The sequence below is a fragment of the Coenobita brevimanus genome, chromosome 116 (genome assembly GCF_032717465.1).
Source record: "Coenobita brevimanus isolate Jiangsu-jjx chromosome 116, ASM3271746v2, whole genome shotgun sequence".
In the NCBI taxonomy this organism is placed as follows: Eukaryota; Metazoa; Arthropoda; class Malacostraca; order Decapoda; family Coenobitidae; genus Coenobita; species Coenobita brevimanus.
The window spans coordinates 3,107,226-3,132,757 of NC_137069.1; the positions used below are offsets into that span (position 1 = coordinate 3,107,226).

General features: G+C 40.3%; 1 protein-coding gene across 1 annotated transcript in view; it reads right to left on the reverse strand.

The window, feature by feature from the left end:
• Window positions 1-3,799: 3,799 nt before the first annotated feature.
• Window positions 3,800-25,532, reverse strand: part of LOC145418771 (uncharacterized) — a 43,980-nt gene continuing 22,247 nt past the window's right edge. Inside the window, exons 11-23 of the mRNA XM_080287106.1 lie at window positions 24,922-25,140; window positions 22,489-22,609; window positions 21,794-21,997; window positions 20,254-20,421; window positions 18,854-19,033; window positions 17,663-17,865; window positions 16,865-16,920; window positions 16,166-16,282; window positions 13,962-14,189; window positions 12,497-12,635; window positions 9,868-10,049; window positions 8,775-8,994; window positions 3,800-7,193 (exon numbers count right to left, since the gene is read on the reverse strand). Of these exons, the coding sequence (XP_080143232.1) occupies window positions 5,340-7,193; window positions 8,775-8,994; window positions 9,868-10,049; window positions 12,497-12,635; window positions 13,962-14,189; window positions 16,166-16,282; window positions 16,865-16,920; window positions 17,663-17,865; window positions 18,854-19,033; window positions 20,254-20,421; window positions 21,794-21,997; window positions 22,489-22,609; window positions 24,922-25,140 (3,891 nt within the window). The 3' untranslated portion in view covers window positions 3,800-5,339. The remainder of the gene's footprint in view (window positions 7,194-8,774; window positions 8,995-9,867; window positions 10,050-12,496; window positions 12,636-13,961; window positions 14,190-16,165; window positions 16,283-16,864; window positions 16,921-17,662; window positions 17,866-18,853; window positions 19,034-20,253; window positions 20,422-21,793; window positions 21,998-22,488; window positions 22,610-24,921; window positions 25,141-25,532) is intronic.

Below are 25,532 nucleotides of genomic sequence, written 5' to 3' on the forward strand. Positions count from 1 at the left end.
ACTTGCATCCTCCTCCTCATCATTTGACCTTTTACCTATGAATGGCGTAAATAATAATCCCAAAAGAAGGAAAGTTAAATTATCAAAGTGGTACAACTAATAATACCATGCCCAGTGAAATGGACCATGTAATTATTCACATCATTAGCCCTCAAAATTACGGCTTCATCGCTCGTATATATGAATTTCTTGTTGTTAATTTGCTTTCTTGGTGTTTTACATAAATCAATCAGTGAATCCATCAAGTATCAAGTGGGAAATATGTGTGGTGGCAGCTCTCTCTCTCTCTCTCTCTCTCTCTTCGTGGAACCAGATTTATCATCATGAATAACAACCTGAGGTAGACTACAAGAGGACAAAGATCTCTCCAGTCTTTCTCCAGTCTAACCTACTGCTTGTTAGCCTGTTTCAACAAATCCCAGCAAAACTGTATATGTATTAGCTGCCTATTTTGTTTTCATATCAGCATCTTTCTCCCCCTGATTCTCTGGTTTGCCACCCAGTTATCATGCTTATATAGTAGTACACATGAAGGATAGATAAAAGGAGACGTTAACCAATAAAAATTATATTTGTTGAAGGAACCACTAATTCTACAAACATCTAACCAACAGATGTGAGGACGTGATCTGCCCATATCCATTTCTGGTTATTACACCCTCTACTTATGTCTGTTTCAAAACCCAAAAAGCCTCATCTCACCCTCAGACTTCTCATTTTGGTTCTTCCCTGGATCCGTACAGCTTCATATAGCAGGTCTACTTTGCCTTATTCGCCTGTAATGCCACACTGCAGCTCATGAGAGAATGAGATCTTATGTAGGTAGGCTAGTCTTGTTCCAGGAGGATTTTGGGGTGTAACCTTTTGAAGCTTCTGTGATTCACCCAGTTAAATAAAATAAATTGGAATATAATGAGTTACTCGTACCATAAGAGTTAAGCTCTTTGAATCTCTCTCTTCTGGTGAATAATCTTTTTTAGAGGGGTAATTGATTGAAGGTGTTAGTAGAATGTAATTTCTACAGACCTAGTATACAGAGATGTCAGTTACGGTGGGTATACTTGACTGTCCTCTGATTCAGCCTTATCATTATTGTCCTAACCCCTTTTCCCATTCACAGACAAGGTGGGTGGAATCACAGTTAAGAAGCATAAAAGTGCAACAACTATTAAGTCTGTCTATCTGTTTATTGCCAGACGCCTAAATCTCGAAATGGGTGGCCACAAACTGCCTCCATGTCGCCTGGTCCCCTGCCATTTCACCGCCCTCCCTCCAGCTCACACCTCCCTCTCTCATATACCTCTCCACTTCCTCCCTCCATCTTATCCTCGGCCTCCTTCTCCCTCTCACACATACACTCTCCTCATCAGTCTCTTGCTCTCCATCCTCTTCACATGGCCAAACCACCTCAGTGTATTTCTCCTAAAGCTTTCTATCATATTCACATCCACACCATAATGCTCCTTCACTTCTTCATTTGTCAGTCTGTCTCTCCATGTAACTCCACATGCTCCTGTCAAATAACTCATTTCCACTGCTCTCACTCTTGTGTCCTTCCAACAAGGTTCAAGCTTCACTTCCATACGTTACAGTTGTTATCACAATACAGTCATGCAGCAACTTTTTTACAGCCATGTTCACTTCCCTATTTCTTATCACTGCTTTCAAAGAACCGGCAACCTTTCTTCCTTGTTGTACCCCTTCAAGCACTTCATCCTCCAAACTTCCATCCTTAATCATCACACTACACAAGTACTTAAATGCAGTCACATATTCCATTTTCTCATCATCCGACCTCACTGTACATTCAGTGACTTCATTTACAATACAGTATGCATTGTACATCAGTACAAGTTCATACAACTAATTCAACTGATAATATTTCATGTTTTCCAGACATTACTGTGGTATACAAAGGGAACACTGAATTACGGTGATCTACCAAAGACATTGCCCTACAGTGATTTTGGTTACTTCTGAAAAGCTACGAAACTGCAAATTTACATTATGAAAAAGACTTGGGATCAATGAGAAATTAACATAAAGAAAAAATAGTTTATTGTGAATAGTACTCATACACCTCAGCTACTTACAAAATAATAGCTGGAGTAATCCCCCAATATTGTTTTTACTTAATTAGAAACTTTGTAATGAAACTGAGTGACCAGAAGTACCTCTCTTGTCACAAGCTCAACACAACAATAACACTGCAAGGATCAATAACTACAGTAACTGTGATAAATCCCTAACTTGCATTATCTGCAAAAAAAACAAAAGTATGGCACCCCTGGGGCTTAATGGTTATTGATGAAGTAGAAGCAGTAGTAGTAGTATTAGTAGTAGTAGTAGTAGTAGTTGTAATCCTGTCTCTTGCTTCTCAAGTACCAGTTCTTCGTAAGGAATTCTCTAGCATCTGACACTCACACTTGTACAATTACAAGAGCTGTGACATCACTCTTATACAATACAACTTCATGAGGGGAGGGATTAAACCCTATAATCACCTGTCACAACACACACCTCTCTCCAAAGTGTAGTATCTTGAAGAGAGAAAGGCTTTGAGCTGCCCTTTAAAAGATTAACAGAAGTTAACTGCCTCTTGAATCATGGCAACTTTTGTACAGGAGAAAGACTGACCAAAGAACGACTGATGAACAGCTACAGGCTCACCGAGGCACCAGGAATCATCTTCACTTACATCACACCTGGGTGTGGTGAATGATGAATGAAGTTTTAACAAGCCTGTAAGACACTTTGGTTTGCCAGACTTAAGAACCTTGAAAGTAATAATGCAGTTTAAATTCAGTTCTAGCCTTTGCTGGCAACCAGTGCAATGCAACTCAGTTAGAAATGACACTGTCAGGGTTCTTGGGGAGAGACCAAAGATAAGCCTTGCCACTCTATTTAACACAGACTGAATCTTCTTTAACAGATTATTCAAGATGTCAATCCATAATGAATTACAATAATCAACACGAGACAAGACCTTTGCATAGAACAGTGTTAAGAAACCATGTGTATTCAGATGCTGTCTTACAGAGTACAGGTTTCTGATGTGAAGATTGCAACCATTGACAACTTGATCAATATACTTTTCATAATTCTGTTTTGAACTGAAATATAAATCAAGTTTTGGACAATACTAGCTGGGTGAGTTGTGACTCGCCGATCTTCAGAGGCTGAGAATTATCAGCATCACCACCCCTCCTATTCCCTCAAATAATGAAGATTTCGTTTACCATCATTCAGGTTACATCAACTCCTTGCCATCCAGATTTTAATACCAGCCACCTGGGATTCCAGTTTATTTTTGGCATCATTAACATGTCATCTTAACATAAAGCCAACTCATCAGCATAAAAATGATAGGTCACAGCCTATGCATCAAGTACTGTAGTGACTATAAACTATTTGTATAAACTGCGAAGAGAAATGGACCTAAAACAGATCCCCGGTGAATTCCAAACAGAAGGGCAACAGAACTTTATCAAGTGTTGTCCACAACTACTCTCCGATATCCGTCAGATAAATACAATTTAAGGCATGAAAGAGCATCACCACGGACACCAAACAAATGCAGGTCATTTAGCAGTAGTTCATAATCTACAGTACAGTGTCAAACTCCGCAGACAGATCCAACAGAGCCAAGAGACAGGACATCCCACTGCAGGTGTTCTGAACCAAGTAGCAAATTTTTTAGTCACAAAATAAGAATAGAGTAACCTGGTGCATTTAACACAGTGGCACTGAATATAATTATGATGTCCTATGTAATTTTAAGTAACCAAGACTTTTTTTGCACTCACAATCACAAGGTGGCTCATACATCACACGGGTCAGGACTCATACATGGTGCAAAGAGGGCCAGTACTTATTTTGTTGACTCTACACTGCCTACAAGACTTAAAATATTGGTACCTAAGACTTGTCAGATACCTTTGATTTTACCTCAGGCTAAAAAACAAAGCAATTTACTAAACTTTCAATACAAATATTTCTGATACCACAGCTAAACTTTTCCTTCCAAACAAATCAGTATTTACAATGTGGTTTATCAAGTTCAACATTAACAAATGAAACCGGTGCTCAACTTCTCTACACTAAATGCAATATTCAACAACAAAAATAAACAAGGAAATACAGTTCTGGTCACACAGGATAATTATGATCACAGATTTGGAACGTGCCAACCTGGACACTGTTTTTTAACCAAGAAATTTTTGTAGTTACCATATATAAATACTGTACAATGGACACATGCTAGGAATCTCACATTAAAACACTCATGACTACCAACTTCTTCCATCCAGAGGAATTTTATATGGGTGTGTATATACCGGTACTGTATTTGAGATTTGGCATTTCCATTCTCTCATCCTGCTTTGGGTAAGTGCTGAGAACTGTCTTCACAATATAATCTCAAAAACACTTCTTACAATGAAGTCATAAATACCACCACACTAGAAGTTTGTACAGGATCCAGAGTTCACCATAATAACCATTTTACAACTTTCCTGAGGTCCAGCTTATTATTTCCCACAAGCTACATACATGATATAGGATTACAAGTATATCACACTGGATATGTCAGCTGACGTACTGTATTACAGTACTATAGTACAAACAGTACAATAACTGTCTCTCCATCCTCATCTCCCTCAAGTTTGCATTTTTTGCTTTATATACACACAATCACTGAAGTAAATTCGTTTTTCAGTAATAAAATTCTTGAAACAGTGTGTTAATTTTACTTCAAAGCCTTCTGATGGATCTTACTGAATCACTGAATGTCATAATGGTCAATTTTCCTGAAAAAATATAAAACTAAAACATGGAAGAACAAACATCTTAAATTCCTCCATCCACACACTGGATACATATTTCACTTATATAGATACTTAAGGTACCACCAGGAGGTTTAGTCAATAACACCATTATCAAAATAAGTTCTCTGACATATTTTTCTTTTTTGTAATAACTATTATCTAGTAGCATAGGTGAGGTATTTAATAATCAATACCTCTATATTATCATACAATGATACAAGGATATTACACTTGTGCTATGGAACACGAATTCTTTTACTGTGAATTCCATAACCTTGCCTCATATCAATGGGTAGAGTAATTTGTACTATACAATGGTTACTCAAATATACAATTGGCAATCAACTGTTATTTTTTTCTCATAAGGACATCACTTCCTCTATCCTCCTCCTCCTCCTCCATACACTAGGAAACTGTACATGAAAAGTGTAATATCCAGTAGTGGCAACTGTTCAGTTAGAAATGCTAAAATTTTGTCAAACCAAACACTGCCCTGGTAATTCCACCCTCGACCTATCTAAAGGTACTGCGTGGCTGTTTCGCTTGAGGTGTCTTCTCTCTCTTCTTTTTTGGAAAAATTTCCTCCTCATCATCAAGGTAGCGCTTGGGAGGTGCAATAGTTCTTCCAGATGAGGTCCCCCGCTCACTGAACCTGAACACAGCTGGAGTGCCTGGCTGAACAGGCGGCGATCCAACTGGAAGGGACTGGAGAGAGATGGCGGGCATAGTGAGAGTGGCAGCATGTTCTGTGCTACCTTTACTGCGAGCTTGGGAGCTTGAGTGTGGGCTGTGGCTGGGTCGACTTAGAGGTGGTGAGGAAGAGGAAGATTTGGTGGTGGCCGGCACTGTGTATTCCTGTTCTTCATCAATAAATATATTTTGCTGATCCCTTGAGGAGTTACTGTATGACTTTTTTCCAGGTGCAGTCTGGTTCCCTGAGGGAGTTGTTGGATTCATGATGAGAAGAACCTCCGAGGTGTCTCTGTCTATGATGGCAGTCTGTCTTGATGCCTCTAGAGACTTCACAGGACCAGCACTGGTTGCATTTGAATTGAAAGGGGGTTTAGATGTTCCAACAACTTTTCTAGGCTGGGTACCACTATTTGCCTGAACTAGTGATCTAGCAAAACTTGCAACTGCATAGGAAGTATTTGGATTATGAAGACTTTGGATAGATATATCAGCCTGGGGAATACTGACTGAGGTCTTTGATGGTAGTTTGGAAACACTTTCAGACTGTGACTGTGTGCTCTTTGTTACCACTGAGGAATACACTGTCCGTCCCGGCTGCTGTGACGGCACCACTTTCGCAGTCTGTTCACATTCTGCTGATCCATTCAACAGCACTGCTTTATTGCTAATATTTTTTACTTTGTCTGCAACATGGCTATCATAACTTACTTGTGCATGCACTCCATTTACATCTGTGCTCACAGCAGACTTGACTACTTGCTTTATGCCAGTTTTTTCACTGCTGAAAGTACCTTCTTCATTTTCCTCATCCTCAATAGAATCATCACTGTAGGAAGTTTGAATTAAGCCTAAACTACTGCTATGATTATGAACACGACCATCACCTACTAACTGAATACCCTGCCTTTGTGATGTGCCACTGTCTTTAGAAGAAATATTTGCTTTACTCTCTTTCATTGGAAATATCGAGTCATCACTTTCATACACAACTCTCTTCACACCACTGGTCTCGGATGATTCACCAATGGTACTGTCTACCCTGTGGGGGCCAGTGCTTTTGTCATGGGATAAAGTCACAACATTCTGAATCTTTTTGACCATCATTTGACTGGAGACAACAGAATATGTCTGTTCGGTTCTGGCAGCTGACAAGGGAGCAGACTTAACGTTTAGTGTTTTGTTTGGCACAACTTTTGCCTGAAAGGGCTTAGTATAAACAGTATTTGTCTGCTTACTGTCAGAGCCACTTGACTTTCCTTCAAACACACTGTATGGAGGGAGGCTGTTCATGCTCATACGTTTCTCTTCTCCTTGGGGCCCAGTGCCTTCGTCATTATTACCCTCCATCTTTTCAGTGGCTTTGCTGTCGGTGCTAGTGGAAGAATTTTGCATGGAGGTGCTCAGTGTTCTGGTTGTCGGGGTACTGACACTAAGAGGCCCAGTGGAGATGTCCCTGATTGGAGTCAGGGGAGCCAAACCCCCTCCACCTTTGTCCTTTTTGTCCTCAGAGGAGAAAAATATGTCCGGTAAAGTAATTTGGCTGTGGCTAGGGTTGTACTTCTCCATTAGGTTGGATATCAGCTTAGCGATGGCTTCACGTTTCCCTTTCACAACTTCATGAGGAAACCACTCTTGTAGATTGCGGATGGGGAATGTGTAATCTTTGATTGGGTGCTGAAAAACCATAAAAATAATGTCAATATTCAGGTCTACAAAAACAAATGGTGATATAAGGAAGGGGTGGGGGGAATGCTACAGTTATCACCTTCACTACGATGATGATTACTTTAGAATTTTAGACTGTTTTCATACCAACAAAATCTACTTAGTTTAGGAAAAATGTCTCACACTGACTATCAAACCCTCCAGCTTGCAAAGTCTGTCATATGATACATAAAACAATCCAGAGAGAGCAAGAATAAAAATACATCATTGTGGTAAACAGGCTAAGATTCAATGGACAAATGCATATTCATCAATGCAACAAATATAGTGAGTGTGAAATGACTGCACAAGCGCCAGTTCCAATAACGTGAGTCCATAGAAGAAAATAAATAATGTGAAACCAGAAAAATCCTCATCATCCTGACCTTTATTCACAGCTAAATTTGAGGTGCAGATGGACCCATCCACAACAAAAGGCAGAGTACAAAGTGGGAGAACTACCAATGCATGTCCAATGAAATGCGCCACACTGTCCTGGAAGTCTCTGGAATCTTGGCTCCATATGAATAACAGACTATGGTGCTTTCACTTGTATTAGGTCCAGATTTTCATCTTTTTGCAACTTATTTCACACAGCTTGCTAGCAGACAGACAACAGGTGGTCCCCAACTTACTATCATGTTACGTTCCGAAAAACTGATCATAAGTGGAATTTAACGTACCGGCAAGTCAAAAATTTAATACACCTAACCAACCGAACATCATAGTTTAGCCAAGCCTTAAATATGCTTTGAACACTTACATTGGCCCACAGTCGGGCAAAATCATTAACGCACTGCCTATTTTATAATGAGATTATATAATGAGGTGCTGAATATCTCACGTAATTTTTCAAATACTGTACTGAAAGTACACCAACACCAAGCAGAAAAATTGTAAGTCGACCGATCGTAAAAAGGGGGACCGTCTGTATACTACCACTCAACATCTTGTCCCCACCAATCCTTCATAGTTTCATATTCTACATTAATTTAATGTTACAGCTCAATATCAAGATGGACAGAGGGTAATTTTAGACCATGTTAGATAGTGCAGTTTTGTCTTAATACTGTATTCTCCACCACAACATCTAACCCTATTGTTCCATTCCCTCCCTCCCCTATCCTTACCCCTTCTTCTCACCAGGCTAGACTGTATACGCTATATTAGCATATATTTCACGTCTACTCAAACCTGAAGACAATCCAACTCAAGGTACATTTTTTCCCATAAGGAATGCATTTGTTTTACATTAATCTGATGGAGTTTTTAACCTATCAATCCATTGCCAGATGCCTCAATCCCAAAGGGGTGGCCACAAACTAATCACCTCCATGTCACTTTCTGCAGTTTATTTCTCACAGCTCAACAACAAGACACTTCTGTGGCTCTGCATTCTGTCTCCAGTACTTTTAGACAAGTATCAAATTAACGTATCACTGGAAACCTTTTACTACAATTAAGCATGAATGATGGAGACTGGCAAATTTAAGACGAGTCATGGCTATTTCAAAGTCAGTTTAAGAGAAGTGAGCATGATTTTGCGCTTACCTCAAAAAAGCTCTCGGCAAACTGTAAGGTGTAGATGCCACAGTCAGAGTAATTCATCTGCTGCGGAACTCGTGGACACGCCCCCTTCATGGTGTCTCGGCTGAATATTTTTTCGGTGCCCTTCCTCACCTTATGCTCTACTGTTAGGTAGTCTCGAAGGGTCGCCACGATGCGCGCCCGATTGGCACCCGTTAGCGAATCAAATATCAGTATACACGGCCTGAAATGGAACAATGTAGGATAAGGGAAGGAAACTGAACAGGATAAGAGGCCTGAAATGGATCAAGGTAGGATAATGGAGATTGAAACTGAACAGGATAACATGGCCCGAAATGGATCAATGTAGGATAATGGAGGGAACTGAAGAGGATAACACGGCCTAAAATAAATCAATAAAGGATAATGGATGATGAAACTGAACAGGATTACATGGCCTTAAATAGATCAATAAAGGATAACGGGTGATGAAATAGATTAGAATACACAGTCTGAAATGAACGAAAAAAAGATCTATCTATTTATCTACAGTATCTACTGCCAGACGCCTCAATCCCGTTCGGGGTGGCCACAAACAAATCGCCTCCACGTCGCCCTGTTCCCCGCCATTTCACTGCCCCGCTCCCAACTCACACCCCCCTCTCTCATATACCTCTCCACCCCATCCCTCCATCTCATCCTCGGCCTCCCCCTCCCTCTTCCCCCCTCCAACAAGAAAAAAAGATAATGGGGAAAAAAAAAAAGGGTAATTAATGCTTTCTGGCTCCCATACACAGCCTGAAATAAATCCAAATAAGAGCTTGGAAGATGAAAATAGGGAAATATTCTCGGTCTCCTATACTCCCTCTCAGCTGAATAAATCTCTGGTGTATGAAACTGTTGCGTGGTAATAACTGTAATAATCGGAAGGAGGTATAATCAGCTTCTTTTCACCTCACGATGACCCCAAATCTGTTTCAGTTCTGTTCATGGTCAAATGTACGCAGATTGGGGGGTGGGGGTGATCTGATAGAGACCATGGAGACTCACTGAAGTTGTGAGAATGGCTCAGTTCCATCAGGTGAAAACAAGTCGACTAGAATCACTCAGAACTCACTGCTTGATGGCTGGTGGTGGTTCAGGTGCCGGCTCTGAGCTTTGAGCCTCCCCAGATTCTTCGGTTTTGTTCTTCTTGCTGGGAGGCAACTCGTCCTCATCTTCATCGTCATCCTCAAGCTCGTCCTCCTCGCCCTCAGCCTCGTCCCGGTCGCTCCACTCCCCGTCGTCAATGATTGGGATCTGTTTGGTAGAGGAAAAAACTATTAGAAAGATCATAACTTAAAGGTGTTAATTTATGAACTTATGATAGGGGAGTATAATATCCAAAAATCTCCAATTTCTTAAATATCTTCTTATGTCATTGGGAGGTGTTGATATCACCTGTCCTCAAACAATTGGTACACATCTGAATACAAATACCTGTTGCCACAAACAAAAACAGAACATTATTTCTAATACAGGGTACTTCACTGTATTTCCTGTTAAAGGTATTGTACTCCATGTATTACAGGACTTTCTTGTTATTATGACTCATACCATTCATTTGTATTGTTTATAAAGGCTCGAACATGCTTGCAAGCAACAGCCTTGTTCATCTAATGTAAGGTGACCAGATTTATTGGAGGTAAAAGCAGGACATGCGCACGCGCGTGCCTGCGTGTGTGTGGAGAGAGAGAGAGAGAGAGAGAGAGAGACTTATATGAGTGACAGAGACCGTTGCCACGCTGCACTTCACCCCGAGGCTGCTAATCAAACACTAATGTGTCTCATACGAACTCCAAAACATACTGACCATACGGTACAGTGAATGGGCCAACCAAAGTTACCAGCTAGTGAGTATTACAGATTTTATATTAATAATTCGGTGCTTCACTTGGTTAGGATTGTGCATATTTTTTCTAATTCATTCTAATTTCATAAAAGAAAGTCATGTTATATCAAATGCAATAGTTATTTTTTTAAAGATGGACTTTTAAGATAATTTGCTCAAAAAACGGGACATTCTTGTCACAATAAAAAAAGCGGGACTGTCCCGCCTAAAAGCGGGACTCTGGTCACCTTAATCTACTGGGAGTTCTCTATGCTGCTTGATCACTGGCAGCCTCCCTATTCAGTCCATTATCCCTGAGGCCACAGTCTATGCCCTCGTCCCAGGAATTTTTCAGTTCTGGGACAAGGTCACCACCATTATCCTGACTTCATTTCCCATCTATGGAAGGGGTGGGGGAGGGTTCAGAGAGCAGAACTAAGCCTAACTCAATGCACCACTCTCATCACTTACCATTCAACTCTCCAGAATCCTGACTTTACCTCACCTACCATATGATTCCACATTCCAAAATGTTCAATTTGCCATAAAGCCCCTGGACCCAAGCATTTGAATTTGAGTTTGTACAGTACTGTATGTACATCATAGTGTGTCAACTCCACTCACTTCCAACACAATAACAAAATATTTTTAGTGCCTGTAGCTCCTTCAGTGAAAAATAAAATGTTTTATGTAAATTTGCACACAAGCCACATCTGCCTGTCTCCTTTGCCTTATGTATGTGGCCAGATGCCTGTATTTGGCTCTATTCATCTCCATCTAAGCATCTCACGCTCACAAATACAGTAATAAAAACAAAAATTTTAGTGCCCATAGATGAACATATACTGTGTTCAATGCATATGAGAACGGCCCATGATGGAATGAGATGTATAAAGGAAACACAGTTTTAACCATTAAACCATTTATCATATTGACAAATTATGGCATAGAATGTATATATAAAGATATCCACTGGAAAATCAGAATCAATGGGTTCTGCATATAAACAGCATCTAAGGAACATAACCCCTGTTTCATGTGTGTGTGTGTGTGTGGGGGGGGGATCTGTACTACACTATACAGTATTGAAAGCAAAGACAGTATGCAACCATCCTCCCCCACCAGTAGGTGGCCAAGGCCGACACACACAAGCATATTGAAGACTTTATAAACGATACAATACAAAATGATACAAGTGTTCTGACTCCCCCCCCTCCACATCAAGATGAGGTGAAGTATGATTTAGTAATATACAAGAAAAACATGACAGAGGCAACACTAATCAATACCATGCCCAATGAAATGGTCCACATAGCAATTAACTCAAAATTCTAATCCCCCCCAAAACTACTCCAATGCACAGGCATAACCATCCACACATATGCACTTCACATCACCTATCACAGTTAATCCGATGGCTGTCAAGTTAAAAAAGAGGGTGCTGAACCTGCCATACAGTCCTCCATACAAAATTCATCCATCCAGCTTGATCCTTTTTCAGTTCCCTCGTCTCCTCAACCATCTTGCCTCGCTTTCTCACACATTCATTTACCATATCTATCCACCTTCTTGTTATCCTACAGTGCCTACTTCCACCTTTGAACTAACACATACTAACCATTTTTCATCACCCTATTTACATCCTTTCCCTCCATACGACCATACCATCTTCGTACATTCTCTTCAACTCTTTCCACAAACCTCCTTACTTCACAACACAAAGAAAAAGGTGATATACTGAGATGCTTGGTAATGCTGGTTTAAGTACACTAGCCCTTCCCTGCAAAAGCCTCCCTACTCTGAATTTCAACTGTCTGGGGTGGCAAGAGTGAATTCCTAAACCTGCCACCTTTACAGATAAGCTGATGTTCCTCACCTCAATTCTGTTTCTGGGCCTGGATGATCTGCGTCTCTTGGGTTTATCTTGGGTGGATCGTGGGACTGGCTGGCCGTCTGATAACCGCACAGGCCCGTCCAACCCAGGGAAGCATATAATAGCCAGGAACCAATGGGCACTGGAATATAGAGATTCATTTTTGTACTGGTTACATTCTTGCCGTGCTAACAATGTCAATATACACAGCACATCCTTGTTATTAGTTGCCTTTTGCGATTTTCTTTCTTTTTCTGTTATTAAACTCAGAGTCCATTCATCCATCATCCTATTTTATTTTATTTATTTATTTTTTTTTTTGTCATCAGGAAGAGTTTTTGAGTGACTAAGTATGCATTTAATCCCAACCATTCCTTGGACTTAAATCCTTATGGTCCCCATCTGGTTGGAGCACCTTAGCTCATGAGACCACAAACTGCGTTGTCACTCAGTGCAGAGTCACATACAGGCTGCATTACATCCAGTTGTATTAGAATGGGTGTGATACCAACTCCCTGACTTATCACATGCTGTCTGCAGAAGCTTTCAGAATAGGGTAAAGATTCCTTGCTTGAATATGATCATAAATCAACCACTCCACTACATGCATATCTAAGCACCGCATTGCCAAAAAAAAAAATCTGTACTCATTTATCATCACCATCCTCTCCCTCTTTCTCACCTAAGGATGGGTTGAGGTACGATCCAGAAACAAGCATGGTCAGATTATTGAAGTGGGAGAATTGTCAACAGCATGCACAGTGAAAATAGACAAAATCATTATTCGCATACAACTCATGCCCCAGAATCCCGTATTCATTAAATCTGCATTAAATAATTAGGTCTTTACAAGAATGGGTTCCTTAGCATATCACCATCATCATCCAGACCTCTTTTCACACCTAAGGATGGGGTGACACAAGATACAGAGAGCGAGAAAAAAATTTATAGGAGAAACTAAATAAAAGTCTGCCCAATTAAAAGGACCACACTCTCGTTCACTCAGCACTCAAACCCCCAGAGTTCCTTCGCATAAATCTACATACATGTATCCAAAGATGGAGGCTGCAAAAATCTTCACTGGCAGAAACACATATGGTCTTCTGGGGGAACAGTTTGCTAATCATGGCTGATGTCTCAAGCAGGAAGTTTAAAATACTTCTGGCCAAACATTTAATGCTGATAATAATCCTTCATCTGTTTAATACAATGACATACTGTATTAAGTCTTTTTCTTGCTACTTCCATAAGGCTCTGAATAACTTAGAGGGAAGCACTTGTTTAGCAAGGAAAGCTATTTACAACACACCAAATTCTGTCTCTCCATCCTGAATTATGTCTGAGAAATACAAGAACAAAGTTGCGGAACCTTCATAGTCAGGCGGTTGATGGTGGGACGCACTGGCATCAAGGGAAACGAAGAAGCAAAACAGTGTCATCAAATTAACAAACACAAAAGTCAACTCACTGTTCATTGATGGGAATAATTATGAAGTCTTTCGAAAATATGTCTACGTTTTTAGTCCACGATTTCACTCTGGCGTGTCTCTTCTCGGCTGCCGTCAATCTCGGATCATCCTCGGGCGCGTTGATTCTCCGTTTCTTAGGCTTGGATGTGAGGCGTTTATAAAAGAAGGTGGAGAAGACATGCGTGTGCTGACGATGGCTCTCCGATAACTTACTTTGCAACAGCCACCTGCAATATATATTTTAATGTATATCATCATCCTCAACTAGACCTCCTTTCCCACCGCAGAATGGGGTGAGATAGGGTCCAGGAGAAAAAAATGATTAAATAAATGAAAGGAGAAACTGATCAAGAGTCTGCCAAGTTACATAGGCCACATTCCCATTCACTCACCAATCATGTGCCACAAATACTGACTCCATCCCACAAGCAGAAACATCCACACTTACATTCTTCATACCTACCTATCAGCTAAAGCCAATCAAACAACTATCACCTCACCAGGAAAAACAGGAGTGAAGTGTCATATGCTGTACTCCTCTGTACAAAATTCTTTAAACCAGCTCAGTACGCCATAAGTTCTCTAGTCTCATCACCTTCCATACCAAGCTTTCTCACACTCAATTACAAGCCACATACTGTATAAATTTACTCGTCTTTCAAGGCTTTCTGTTAATCCCCTTTAGACAGAGGATCTTTATTTTAAGCTTCCTATCTTGAGACAATTTTATTCAGCCTGAACTTATCTCACGCACTGAAGGGGTTACTGAAAGCTGCATTCATTACAACTCCCTTCAGTCTGAAAGTGTCTCCCTAGCTGAACATAATAACCTGGTGGGTGCAACATCTAAATATCAAGTAAAAGCCATGTACATTTAACAACGAAAGTCCTGTGCAGCTCACAATCATAGTCAATCCCTGAGATATCTGAGGCTCAAGGAATGAAGCAGATAAAAGTAGTAGTAGTGCTCGACCTTGAGATGCTTTAGGGTTTAACTACAGTTGTGAGCTGTGCAGGATTTTGTTGCTGAGTGTATATGGGTTCACATATGGTGATGCACTCTTACAAGTTAAATGACCTTAAAAACATACTTCATGAAACACATTTTCATATTGAAAACCAACATTTAAATATGTTAAGCCATTTACAATCAATATAGCTGGCAAATAAAGCAGGACTTTGTGGATATCCCGTACAGCCCTGGAATGAAGGTGTAAACACTTTCAATTCAATGATCCAATTTATCTTTTAATTACTGCTATTTACAGATTATTTTATTTGGCTTAGGGAAGTTATTTCATACCAGAGGGGTTCATGATAGCTAAATTTTACCCATCCAGTGCTACGCATCTCCCTCCTGCAAGTAAAATTGTCCAGATGTACAATACATCATCATCAGACTGAAGAGATTAAATAGGACATCACATCCATATCCTCATCCTTCTACTTTCTACTTAACATCTATATACTGTACTCGTCATTCAAGATTTTTTTATATCAATGATATATGTCTGCATGTCTATCTATCTACCTATAGCCAGACACCTTAATCCTGCAACGGGTGGCCACAAACAAATTGCCTCCATGTCGCCCCGTTCCCTGCCATTTCGCTGCGCACCCCTCAGCTCACACACCCCTCTCTCATGTACCTCTCCACTTCATCCCTCCATCTCATCCTTGGTCTCCCCCTCCTTCTGCCCCCCTCCACCTCACTCTCATACTCCCCTCATTAGTCTCTCACTCTCCATCCTCTCCACATGACCAAACCACCTCAATGTATTTCTAATGCTTTCTATCATGGCTACTAGTTTCCTCCATCTCATCCTTGGTCTCCCCCTCCTCCACCTCACTCACATACACTCTCCTCATTAGTCTCTCACTCTCCATCCTCTCCACATCACCAAACCACCTCAATGTATTCTCCTAATGCTTTCTATCACATCCACATGACCAAACCACCTCAAGGTATTTCACCTAATGCTTCCTATCACATCCACATGACCAAACCACCTCAATGTACTCTCCTAATGCTTTCTATCACATCCACATGACCAAACCACCTCAATGTACTTCTCCTAACACTTTCTATCACATCCACATGACCAAACCACATCAATGTACTTCTCCTAACACTTTCTATCACATCTGCATGACCAAACCACCTCAATGTATTCTCCTAATGCTCTCTATCATGGTTACTAACTTGAGATAGAAGTCCAAGATGACATCGTTGAGAAACTGCTCCTCCTCCAAACAGCAGTAGTCATCGGTGGATATGGAAATTCCTCCCTTTTGGGGTGGGGGAGGGTAGATCATTAACCTGAAAATGAAAATGAAAAATACTTGATACTAAGGATGATGATGATGATTATGGTGATGATGATGATGATGATGGTGATGATGATAATGGTTATGGTGAGGGAGATGATAACTGTGATTATGGTGAAGGTGACCAAACTGCTGCTGCTAATGATGATGATGATGATGATGATGATGACAATGATGATGACTATATTAAATTACTTCATACTTCCACAGATTGGGAAGTGAAAAGCGCTAACATTTATAATCAGGATGAATTTTGTTTTACCTCTAAATATTCATGGCAAAATTTAGTTCCTTTTATAAATTAATGACAAAAATCCACCTCCACATACTAATCATATTGGTTTTGCTACTGTGATACATATGAACATAATATTTCACTTTACGTATTTCTAATGCAACTCAGCCCCACCAATTTGGATGCAGGTTTTATATACATTACTCCAGTCCAGAAAGAAAGAAAGAATGAGAGAGACAGAGAGAGCGAGAGAGAATCAATTACCTATCAGGGGAGAAGAAAAAAGTGTTATAAATCGATCTTTTCAATAACAACTTTCCAGCAAAACATAACACTCACATCTTTGATCCATTACACGACGGGTTTGCCAGGGGCTTCTTGACTAGCGTCTGTACCTGGCGAGGAACAAAAAATTTACCATTAGAAAACATGCAACCAAACCCGGCTCTCCATATGACAATGCTGATGGATGTGTAAAAATGGTAGCAGCCAATCCCATACTACTTCCTTCGAGGTGTAGAGGCCAAAGGTTAGGCTACAACTGTCCAAAACACTTAAAGGTAGATAACGAGCCTACTTCCCTTGATGGCATTACTATCTATCTATCTATAGCCCAATGCCCTAATCCCGCAAAGGGTGGCCGCAGACAAAATGCCTTCAAGTCACATTACATGAACAATAAACCTCCAGTCACCTCTCGTGCGATGGACTTAGACAAAGCCAATACTCTGACAGGATAATCAAACCACTAAACTGGCAGGATATGTCAAGTCTTTTAAAAATTACACCCAAAACCTCTTTTTTTTCTTCTTCTTCTTTTTGATATGTAGATTTACACTTTTCCTACCAGGAGGCCCAGGGCTACGCTGTTCAGTCCTAACATTTAAGATAAGCACAACTATACCGTTTTTACTTTACCTTGGCCCACATTTCGTCTTTTTCACGCGTCTCGGAGGCTAAAAAAGATTGCTACATCACTATATCATTTCCATAGCACTTTTCGTGACTAGCACAATATTAGAGCATTAATCTACTGTTATAGTTCAGATTTCAGGATGGAAAGATAGCAGTTTTAGGCCAAGTTAGTGTAAAAGGGTACAGCTGCTTGCCCCAACAAAAACAATCAAAGTAACAAACCTCAACTGGAGATGATCTGACGAGGATTTCATTAGCCTCATCCTGATCCAGCTCTTCAAAGATACTGTGAGTCTCACCCGGCGGCAACGTCACTCCATTCGTGTTTAGCTGTAAGTTGGCCTGGCTAAATATTTCCTTGACCAGATTTTTGTTCTCTTCTGTCAACTTGTCTGGAAGGATGGTGATTCGTTTCTGTGATTCATCTGCAAACAAGGGTCAGATAGGTGTCAGGTAATACACTTTACGAAGAAGTCTACTTATGCACACACACCTGTTCTTCAAGTCTTCTGAATCATCTGATATTCTGATACGCATACACTGTTCATTAAATCTCTACTAATTCTCAACCAATAATTACAGAAAGTAGCACTATATAGCACAAAACATGGACCTGAAACAAAACAAAAAAATCCACTACAAAGTAAGTTTAAGACAACATGTTTCCTCTACATTCTTTACCAAGCAGAGTTCTTTCTTTGGCGGAATAAAGCTGTCATTAGCCACTGTATAATACCAAATTCACATGACTCGACAAGAATTTCACTCCAGAGACAAAAATGGGTATCCCAAAGATATAATGTGGCACTGATTTCAAATATAATGTTCATTTTGCTCTAGCATGTACAGTTTTTCTGAACACACTACCCTCACATGCATCCCTAGAGTACAGTGGCCCTTCTTTTCATCAGTTTATACATGCCCTTTATACGTCTTTATGTATATATGCAGTGTATAATATCCAACGTACACACTGCCAGTTGTCTACATTCACTATCTAAAGTATGTCTGCATAACTTCATTTCAGATTTATGGGTTGACAATGCCTCATGGTGTGTGAATGATCCTAATGCTTTCAGTTATTGGATATGGAGGTTTCACTCCAAAGAGCAGACACAGAAGATCATATCCCTTGTAAAGACAGCTTATCGACATTATTTTGGTGTTAAGATTGGCGACCAAGACAAACGATGGGCACCCCTTTTCTGCTTTGTGCCATATTCCAACTATCTTCGCGAATGGCCAGCAGGAAGGAAAACAGGGATGCCTTTTGGAGTTCCCATGGTGTGGAGAGAACCTAGTGACAACACAACAGATTGCTACTTTTGCATTATACAAAAATTGTGGGATTTTCTTCAAAAAACAAAAACAGCATTGTTTATCCAAATTACTGTCAGCAATATAAGAACTCACCATAACTGCAAGGATCAAAATAGTAGCCACATCTGTTGGTCATCTTAAGTAGTCTTCTGATATTCGCTGCAGCCGATGGCTTCAAGTAAATAAATAATACTGGCAGTGACCTTCCAAAATGCACCAGGACCTTCAACATGTGCTTGATGGAGATGTCAAATGTTACTACTTCACCATTTTCTGAAAAAGATACAAATGTTCATTAAATATCAGTAGAAATTACCAAGAAAAACACTTACCTAAGAGGAAAACTTACTCTACATTCATAAGTATTTAATTCAAATCACCCAATCCCCTACTGCCCTACTTCTCAGTCCAGATCTTTAATGCAAGAGTAACCAGACACTTACCTCTATGCATTATTATATGAACAATTTTCTCTACCCACCCCCAGGATGTAAATTCTTGTGAGCCACATCCAGATGGAGCACCTTAAGCCCAGCAGGCCACCAGACATCCAATTATTGGCTACAAATGCTACAAACCGGTTTCCAAGAAAGCGTTTAATCCCTGAAACATCTCCCGCCTTACCCCCATGGAATTTATTGGTCCCAGATTTCTTTGTGGTCTCCCTTAATCACAAGAATTAAAACTGATTAAATTGCACTCAGTCATTGGGCCAGTGTTTATCAAAATTTCTGGACATCTTCCCCAAATAATCAAATTAACTTTAGATACTGGGGACAAACTTATCAATGAATTATACTGCTCTTTAGGAAGCAGCTACCTTAAATGACTAAAGATGGCCACAAATGAATCACCTCCATGTCACCCTGTCCTTTGTCACTGGGCTGCACTGTCTCCAAGTTGCACCCCCTCTCATACACTTCTCCATCCCATCCCTCCACCCCATCCCCAGTCTCCCCCCTCCCTGCCCTTCCACTTCACTCACACTTTCCCATCAGCCTCCTTGGCACCATCCTCTCCACATGGCCAAACCTTCATGTATGTAGTGACATTTACCTGTCTACGTTGAGTGCACTTTCATGGCAACATTTGTAATTTTACTAGTAGTATACTTCAAGTTCCCACTCTCTAATGAGATGGAATATTCTAAAATCAAATATGTAAAATGCATTCCATCTCCCATTACTGTATTTTTACAAAGGCAAATCTGGTGGACTGCTGACGGAATCACACCTACGGTAACACGAAGGGCAGGTAACTGTGACAACCTGGATGTTGAGGTGGCCTTGTATCCCAAAACAGAGTTAAAAACCCACCACAGACTCAAAGGCATAAGTTACGGAGATAAGCACTGCAGTCAAGTGCTTAATGGCATCTGCTCCACCCTTTAGCTTTATTCAACATGGAGAGATGCCTTGTTAAACTGAAGAGAGTGTATTTAAAAATACACCTTCCTGCTACTAACACCACCTGGGCAAGAAGATCCAGCTTACCTTCTGTGATGGGGGGCATTTTTATCCTGATGCCCTGAGGTACAATCAAGACCCTATCCTTTGGCAAGACTTTATAGGAGCCGACCCTAACACTGCGGCACTGCAGTGAGGTGTACGGGCCCTTCAGCGTCCCATCCTGGAGATTTTGAAGGTCAGGAAGACCCCCTCCTGTACAAGAAAAAAGAAATGCCTATATATTACATCTGGATACAAACGAGAAAAAATCACGAACAATATACCTAGATACAGGCAAAGAAAATAAAAGCAAGAACATAACAACTGGATACAAACATAACAACTGGATACAATCACGGAAAATAAAATCAGAAACAATAAGCCAATGAGTAAAGCTAGAGCTAGCATCAGAAATGGATTATAAGAATGAAGTCTACTGGAAGCAGACTACATCACTTGAACCAGATCTGGAAATTATTGCCTGATGCTGGTAGCCATGTGGTCTGAGGTTGACTTTTGTTTGAAATGTTGAGAGTTCAATTCCAGGATGGGGAGGGAATAGTTTGATTCAATATTACTACGATAGTCATAAATTCATTGCCAGACGCCATGTATCCCAAACGGGGTGGCCAAGGGCTTAGAGTTAATTGTTTTACAGGGAGGCGCACTAATCCTCCACCAACCCCACTTGACACGTAATAAATAATCTTCCAAAAGACCCTCCAACAGGTTATAAAAACACCCCTGCTAATGCCAATGCACCAGCCCTGAACAAGAGAGCCCTGACATGCATCCAATATAGACAATGGATATTTGTGCCAAAGAGGTGATGCAAATACTCCCTGATTATCGACAGTTTTGACTTTACGTGGAATTTTTCTTTGGCTGAAGAAAATACCGTGGCAGCAGCAAAATGTAAAAAGCTGAAATCATGATGACGGGATTAATGGACACTCCTGCAACTTCGAAAGAAAATTGTAGCTGCATGATATTCAATGAATCTTAGTTAAGAAGGACAATTAATCTCCTTGGTTACCAGTCAAAATGGCCTCTAATCTGACTACACATGACCAGATTAGAACAAACACAGTATTATCAAACTGACCCACCAATCTGACTACAACTGGTCATCACCTAAGCTAAGAGGTGCTACGGATCTCTGGCAAATTAGTAAAAATGTGCACCCAAATCAATCCTCTAATCTACCTGACTAGTCTATTGAAACCTCTAACCAGCGTAATGTACCACCAAATGTCATTACTGTCAAATACCACAAATGGTCATCAACCAAGCTATTAGGGGTTTGAAACATAGGGATCTTTGTCAGGTTGAATATTTATCCCACATCCAATCCAAAAATTAGTACTGCTTCATCAAGAGTATTGAGGGTTGGGTTAGGCTACTCCGTTCGGACAATAAAGGCAACTGACCAATTATTCATCCATGAGTGAGTGTATGTGGACAAGGAACCTCAACATCCCTCATATGAAGACCCCCCCCTGAACCTCACCCAGCTGAAGCAACTCTGGACACTAACCACCATGCATCTCAAACAAACGTGCTGTTACATCTCCCGTGGCCTTACCAGTAACTGCTCCGCTGGGGTCGGTCTCCTCATAGTCTTCCAGGTTCTCCATGTCGGCTGTGATGATGGGTTCCTTGTGGCTGATGGGTTCGGGTGGCCCTGATCCCAGCGGGGACCCAGATGGACCTGTGGAGGACTGGCACCCTGATGACGTCCCTGGTTTCTTATCGTCCTCCTCTTCATCCGATGACAAGGTTAAAATGACTGAAAAAAAGTGTACCTCATTTTACTGGTAAGTTTTTCTTTCACACAGCTATGCAACAAAGCAGGCCTAGATTTTAGTTCTAAGGTAGAACTTATTTCTGGATACTGAGCTGGTGTTTAGAATAAAGAATAAAGAAGCAGTGCATCAGTCTCAGCCTGTCTTGGGCCATTTTCAGAGAGAGGGGTCAAACCTAACTAAAACTACATTGTTTTCATAATGAACACAATTTTAATACTCGGTATATGGGTATATTTTTACCCTGTAATGTTAATTTCTTTTCTTCTACTTTAAGCACTGGGAAGGGATCTACTATGGGTAACTGGCACTTTACATCTCATCTTTATGCATACTATCAGCAGAGTTCCCTATATGAAAGGTTAAAAAAATAAATAAATAAATAAATAAAGGAAGGAAGATATCTGAACAACACATTTGCAACTTGCACATTTTCCAGCCTGACTCAGAAACCCACATATACACCATGACTCACCTGGTTCTTCCACAGCCTTCCCTCGTCCTTTGCCTTTTCCTTTAGACTTGCTACTATTTACTGTGGTTGTTTTCTTCTCTAGCAGACGTTTGTTTCCCCCTCCCGTCTTTCCATAAAATTCCTGAAAGACAAGAAATCATGAAAACTTTCCATCACTGTTCGAAACAGAATGGATGTACAGCAGATAAGTTGGTGGGAATAGTGTATGTAAATAAGTTTGAAGGTGGAAAGAAGCATGGTTGGACAGGACAGCTCTGGATATGCTTCTGGGTATGGTATATTAGTGTGTGAGAAAGCAAGGAAAGGATGTTGATAAGGTAACAGAACTGACATGGGGCACTGAGTTAGGTGGATGAATTATGTGTGGTGGAGGATATGACACCGGCAATGGAATTAGTATCAGGCAGGTGTAAGTGATGTGCAGCTACTAAAAAACATGTGCAATTATTAGGCCTGTGAGGTGCAGCCAAGATTCCATAGCTTGAATGATGTGTACTGTGTCTTGAATGATGCGTACTGTCTTCTATGGCTTGAATGATGTGTACTGTGTCTTGAATGATGTGTACCGTACTGTGTCTTGAATGATGTGTACTATGTCTTGAATGATGTGTACTGTGTCTTGAATGATGTGTACTGTCTTGAATGATGTGTACTGTGTCTTGAATGATGTGTACTGTCTTGAATGATGTGTACTATGTCTTGAATGATGTGTACTGTGTCTTGAATGATGTGTACTGTGTCTTGAATGATGTGTACTGTGTCTTGAATGATGTGTACCATCTTGAATGATGTGTACTGTGTCTTGAATCTGTGTACTATGTCTTGAATGATGTGTACTGTGTCTTGAATGATGTGTACTGGGTCTTGAATGATGTGTACTGGGTCTTGAATGATGTGTACTGTGTCTTGAATGATGTGTACTATGTCTTGAATGATGTGTACTGTCTTGAATGATGTGTACTATGTCTTCAATGACATGTACTATGTCTTGAATGATGTGTACTGGGTCTTGAATGATGTGTACTGGGTCCTGAATGATGTGTACTGTGTCTTGAATAATGTGTACTGTGTCTTCCATGGCTTGAATGATGTGTACTGTGTCTTGAATGATGTGTACTGTGTCCTCATTTGGCATAATGTTGATAGTTCTTTTTTTTTTTTTTAACTTTATCTTCTTATATGGGTTCTATCTGACCCATATTTGGGTATGGGGGAAAAAAAAAAATTATATGTGACAATGATGACTCAATGACAAATCCTAAGTGTTAAAAGTAAGTGTCTTACTAAACTACCAAACTAACATTATTAACTAAATTAATCAAAGATAGAGATATTTTCAATATTGTACTACAACAAACATAATGAAGTAACTTTATCAAAAACAGAGAAAGTTTCAATACAGTACTACAACACACATAATACACTACTGATAAACTGCCACTAAACACATACACACTAGGCTAAATCCTTTCCATCAGGTCATATACTCTAGGTAAAGGGATGGTAGTTATGATTATGAGTTCTAATGGAGGACAATTACACTGGAATTAATGTACAATCTCCAGAACTCATCACACTGACCAACGGGCTAACTTCTAATCCAGTGATGTGCTTTCTTATTTATTCTTGCTGCTCTTAAATGATTTTCTTTAAGTCTGGAGAACAATCTAGTAGTGAAGGGGTTAATGAAATCTGTATCTAACACTTTCAACTCAAGGAAATCTCTGACACTGAATAAAATCAGGAAAACAGCAAGGAAATAAATCAGAACGAAGGGATTAATAGCTTGTTTTTATCCAGTCAGATGCCCAGAACAACACAAAAAACTTGATAAATTTTGCCATTGCCATTATCTCAACACATTACAAGGGAAAACTGGCTTCATAACAATGCCACTTCAAAAAATACTATAAACTAGATTGCATTCAGAGAGTGCATGTCTCTGGCAATGCCACTGCCGTTAGAAAGGATCCAGATCCGTGGATATAGGATCCACCCACCTTTCCAAAAAATGTCATTGTATTCACTGAGAACTTTTGGAGATGTTGTGCAGGATACTCAGGATCCGGGTCCAGATCCGCCGTCCCAAAATTTAAGCATTTCTTCCTTGACCCATGGCCCACCCTTCCACAAAGCTTCATCAAAATAGATTCATAACTTTTTGAGTAATCCTGCTAACAAACAGACAAACAAATAAACAAACCAACACCAGCCAAAACATAACCTCCCTGGTGGAGGTAAAATAGGGGTATCTCAAGCCAATCTGGAATAAGGTATATGGCAATATAAACAAGATCAGGCACTGAAGGTATTACAAGCAGATGCATCTTTCATAAAACTGAGGAGAAAGGGAAGGCCAAGACACATTACATTTATGTTTTATGGGGTTAAAACTGCATTGCAAATTATGAAGAGACTCTAAGTAACACATACATGTTTTGACAAATGGTGCGGGTAGGGGATGACTTTGGCAGACAGCGGAATATTATCAGGTGGACCAGACTTGGTGGAGGTGGATAGAGTGGAAGGCAGGGTGCGAACATGGTCTGGGAGGCGGCGGTTGCATCTCTGGCACCGGTTCAGATCCTCGCTCAGAATGCCACAATGGGAGCACACAGCTATGCGACCAGGGATGTACTTGGGCTTGTCCATCTGTGCAAAATTAGTGACAGGTGAAAAATGTTTGCAAGGCATGTGAAGTGCATCTACAAACAAAATTAACAATGTGTACGGATGGTTAGGTCCATGAAATTTAAACATCTTTGCAAGTAATGTGAAGCACACCTTAACAAAAAAGCCTATGAGGTGGAGGAAAGGATATTGGTGGGACTGAATGACTGAATGGTGGGTAAATGAGCAAACCCTTGTGCACAGGCAACAACATAACCAGGACTTGAGGATTCTTACTACTAGATCCAACACAGTAAGTCCTCATTACAAGCTACCTTTACTGATGTTCGTTTTTGCCAAGAAGTCCACAACACACTATGAAATTTCAAGCTTTATTCCTACCCACAAAGCCGATTTAATTGTTTACTTTAATT